This window comes from Enhydra lutris, unplaced genomic scaffold, assembly GCF_002288905.1.
Source record: "Enhydra lutris kenyoni isolate GAN:26980312 unplaced genomic scaffold, ASM228890v2 scaffoldscaffold13, whole genome shotgun sequence".
Classification (NCBI taxonomy): Eukaryota; Metazoa; Chordata; class Mammalia; order Carnivora; family Mustelidae; genus Enhydra; species Enhydra lutris.
The window spans coordinates 28,111,709-28,116,650 of NW_019154097.1; the positions used below are offsets into that span (position 1 = coordinate 28,111,709).

General features: G+C 39.9%; 1 protein-coding gene across 1 annotated transcript; it reads left to right on the top strand.

Annotated features, from left to right (window-relative positions):
- Positions 1–2,393: 2,393 nt before the first annotated feature.
- LOC111146237 (olfactory receptor 1L3-like) lies at positions 2,394–3,388 on the top strand. The gene is given in 2 exon segments (XM_022501698.1): positions 2,394–2,457; positions 2,460–3,388. Coding segments are annotated over 2 exon segments (975 nt in total). The 5' UTR covers positions 2,394–2,411.
- Positions 3,389–4,942: the final 1,554 nt, after the last annotated feature.

Sequence of the window (4,942 nt, forward strand, 5' to 3'; positions counted from 1 at the left end):
GAGAGCAATCAGGTAGTTCATAGAGGGGATTAGGGTGGGCGGGGAAGGGGAATGGTTGAAATAGGAGAAAAAGATTAAAAGGCTCAAACTTCCAGTTATAAAGGGGATGAAAGTTACAGCTTAGGGGATATAGTTAACAATATTGTAACAACTTTGTATGGTGACAGATGGTAGCTAGATTTGTACTGATGATCACTTTAGAATGTTCAAAAACTATGTCCTTGTATTAGCAGTTCACTAAATTAGCACTGAAATTAATTATTGTATGTCAATGATATTTGGGCAACAAAATAAGTCAAGATAAACTTGAGGGGAGAGCAGAAGATATTCATGATGTTGGGGTGCTCTGAGATAGTTGTCTTTTAGACAAATGGAGGCACTAAGGGAGTGTCCAAATCAAAGCTTTATAGGTTCAAGGAAAGAAACTAGACCCAGATGTCCCTGCCTTGTACTCTATCCTCAGTGCTACAAGGGACATAACAAGGTAAGCCCTCAGAGAGGTTGCAAGAGCCAGGGACAGAAAATTATTATCTATCTGGACACCTACAAAAGGCTAAGGACAATGTTGCACAATGCCCAGACTGTTGAGGACAGGGATGTGGGGCCACTTGGGGAGAGAGAAGATATGTAATTCCTCTGGATCCTTGGAGACAATCCTGCACAAAGTTAATGTGTTTTTCTTCTTATTCTCTGCCCCCACAAAACACCAGAGATTTAGTGACACAGCATCAGAGGATACTCCCATTAGGGAAGCAAGGGCTGTAAGTATCTATAGCTTGGGAAGGATGGTAAGAATCCATGGAAAGGAGCATTCAGATTTAAGAAGCATTAGATTTTCTATAATCAGACACATTTTCTGTATATGGCCTCTTGGCACAGTTTGTCTTCTTTCTCAGCAATCATTCCAGGGAGCAGAACACATGAGGCAAGACTTTAATGTCCTTCCCAGGTAAGAAGTGAACTTTGAGAATGCCTGATAAGAAGGTGTGAATATCTGATCTCAGACATATAATTTTTCATTACTGGACACTAAGAGAGCTAACTTATTTTTGAGCTAAATGTTGAGATATATATTCTGCAGTTGAATCTTTCTTTACCCAGTATACTATGAGTCACATTCCCCTGACCTCAAAATATGAAATATCAGCCAAAGAACATGAAAATTCACTCCCTCTCTCTCACTTTCCCTTCCCCATCTTTCTTTGCCCTAGACCTATTTATATTCAATTCAACAGTTTTGTATGCCTTTCTTACTTCCACTGCAAATTATGTGGAAAGAAACATCTTGATTTAAAAGAATGGTTCTTTCTCAAATTTTTCATTTAAATTCAATTTAGTTAACATATACTGTATTATTAGTTTCAAGGGTAGAATTTAGTGATTCATGAGTTGCATACAATACACAGTGCTCATTACATCAAGTGCCCTCCTTAATACTCATCATCCTATTATCCCTTCCCCCTACCTTCCTCCCCTTCAGCAACCTGTTTGTTTCCTAGAGTTCAGCATCTCTTATGGTTTGCCTCCCTCTCTATTTTCTTTTTTTTTAAGATTTTATTTATTTATTTGACAGAAAGAAATCACAAGTAGGCAGAGAGGCAGGCAGAGAAAGAGGGGAAAGCAGGCTCACCGCTGAGCAGAGAGCCCGATGCGGGGCTCGATCCCAGGACCCTGGGATCATGACCTGAGCCGAAGGCAGAGGCTTTAACCCATTGAGCCACCCAGACGCCCCTCCCTCTCTATTTTCATCTTACTTTATTTTTAAAAGGATGGTTCTTCATCAACCACAAACTAGATGAAATAGCTATTTCATAATTATCTAGATGTACATTAGCCAACAATAATCTTTATGAGAAGCCAACCTGAATCTGATTCACAGACTGCATCTGTGTTTCTTGTGATTATCAGCCACAGACCAAGGAAGAGGAAACAGGAATCAAGCCTTCTCTCCTCCTTCTCCATCTCACCTTCAATTTGTTTTTTTTTTTTAAGATTTATTTATTTATTTAAGAGAGAGTGCATGCTCAGTGGGGAGAGGCAGAGGGAGAGGGAGACAGGGTCTTTAGCAGACTCTAGGCTGAGTGTGGATCCCAATGTGGGGATGAATCTCATGACTCCAAGATCATGACCTGAGCCAAATCCAAGAGTCAGACTCTTAACCAACTATGTCACCCAGGTGCCACCCCTTCAATCTGTTTTCTACAGATCTCTATGTCAAGGATCCTTAAAGAACAAGTGAAAATACATCTTTGGCTCTGATTTGTTCATATTCAGGAAGAAAAACATTAGAGTAAATGCCCTATTAGAACTGCTCATTCTCATTGTAAGAACCAGATGGAAAGATGCATGTCCTAGAGGACATAAGAACCATTAACTGACAGGATCTTTTATCTGTAGGTGCATACAAGTCCATGGGAATGTCCAACCTGACAAGACTCTCTGAATTCATCCTCATAGGATATCCTCTCACCCTGAGGACCAGAAGCCACTCTTTGCCCTCTTTCTTATCATGTACCTGGTCACCTTGGGGGGGAATCTGTTCATCATCTTGGCTATCCGCTCTGATCCTAAACTCCAAAATCCCATGTATTTCTTCCTGAGCATCTTGTCCTTTGCTGATATCTGCTACACAACAGTCGTAATCCCCAAGATGTTAGTGAACTTCTTATCAGAGACAAGGACCATCTCCTATGCCAAATGTCTGGCACAGATGTATTTCTTCCTGGTCTTTGGAAACATAGACAGTTATCTCCTGGCAGCTATGGCCATTGACCGCTATGTAGCCATTTGTAACCCTTTCCACTATGTCACTGTGATGAACCACAGACGCTGTCTGTTGCTAGTGGCCTTCTCCGTAGCTTTCTCCTGCCTCCACTCCCTCCTACACGTCCTCCTGGTGAATCGGCTCATCTTCTGTGCATCAAAGGTTATCCAACATTTCTTCTGTGATGTCAACCCTGTTCTAAAACTGGCCTGTTCTTCCACCTCTGTCAACGAAATTGTGGCCATGACTGAAGGGATGGCTTCTGTGATGGCCCCATGTATCTGCATTGTCATCTCTTACCTGAGAATCCTCATTGCTGTCTTCAATATTCCCTCAGTGGCTGGAAAATGCAAAGCTTTCTCCACCTGCAGCTCCCATCTTACTGTGGTGACTCTGTTTTATGGGAGTATTGGCTATGTCTATTTCCACCCTTTGTCCAGGTATACTGTCAATGACCGAGTAGCAACAATCATCTACACTGTACTGACATCGATGTTGAATCCATTTATCTACAGTTTGAGAAACAAAGACATGAAACGGGGCTTAGAGAAACTGATAAGCAGGATTAAGGCTCAAATGGATATGCTTCCTACTATACGAGCCAACAAAATCCATGGATCCTGATTGCAAAGTGTGAGTGTGGGTGTATGTGCTCATGTACACACACCTGCACAAACTCACAGGGGCACACACATGCACACACACACCAGCATGTGAGAACTTTTTTTTGGAAAAATATACTCTTTGCTCAATTGTAGCTGTACCCTGTACTTTTCTAACCTGTGGTCTCTGTCACACCATGGTTCACAGTACTTTCCATGTCTTGGTATGTATGCTACAATGTAGATCACCTCAATATCTCTCTATTCCAGAAAATCACATTCCCTTTATTCCTTCCATATTTATATGGAATCCCCTATATTTCCTTTATTTATAAATTCACCCAAGTTTGGTCACTTGAATTACAAAAAATTTTTGTACATTTATGTAGAAATATATATATGTGCAAAAATGTTTTGCATTTATAACCACTCTGTTCCATCTGAAATAGAAGTTTTTTTGTAAGTGGTTGGGTGAATGTGTGTGTGTTACCTCCCTACTGAACTAGGAACTTCCCAACTGCAGAGCCTGTGTCTTCTGATCATGCCATGATACAACAATGGTCCCTTTTATTAATTCTCTCAACAGCTGGATATCCTGGGCTCTGGAGTCATTAGATTCACAAAACCTAACATCAATCACTTAACTATTAGTAAGCCAGCTCTGTGCCTTTGTATGGATTCTGTTCTCTACTCTTCCTGCCTTTCAGAAGCTCAGGTTGCATTCACCAAATAACGCTTCCTGAAACTCCTTGCCCATGTGCTCCTCTCCTAAAGATGCCTGTATTTCCGTGTTTTCTATTTGTTACTTTTCTCAGAATGAAGGAAAATTTGTTCTATGTAATCAGAAATGCTTCTTATGTCCATTGAAGACAGAGTCAAAAATCAATGGATGTATTATACGTTGGCTAACTGAACATAATAAAAAAAAGAAAAGAAAAATCAATAGATGTAAACTACTAGTAAGAAGCTTTCAGTTTACAAAGCTTCATTTAAAAAAAAAGGTTCTCATTCAGTTAGAAAGAGAATTACATAAGAAAGAAGTTCAATAAATTACTTTACACTTAAGAAATTGTTTTATACTTAAGAACAGCAACAAAGTGAGATTCTCTCTTTCAATCCAGGTGTTTGCATTTTAGAGATGGAAATGTCTAAGTCAATCACATGGTATTTCAGACAAAAAAATAGATGGATCTTCATCAAAATCAAAAGCTTCTGCACAGCAAAGAGAACAGTCAACAAAACAAAGAGGCAACCCATGGAATGGGAGAAGATATTTGCAAATGACAGTACAGACAAAAGGTTGATATCCAGGATCTATAAAGAACTCCTCAAACTCAACACACACAAAACAGATAATCATATCAAAAAATGGGAAGAAGATATGAACAGACACTTCTCCAATGAAGACATACAAATGGCTATCAGACACATGAAAAAATGTTCATCATCACTAGCCATCAGGGAGATTCAAATTAAAACCACACTGAGATACCACCTTACACCAGTTAGAATGGCCAAAATTAGCAAGACAGGAAACAACATGTGTTGGAGGGGATGTGGAGAAAGGGGAGCCCTC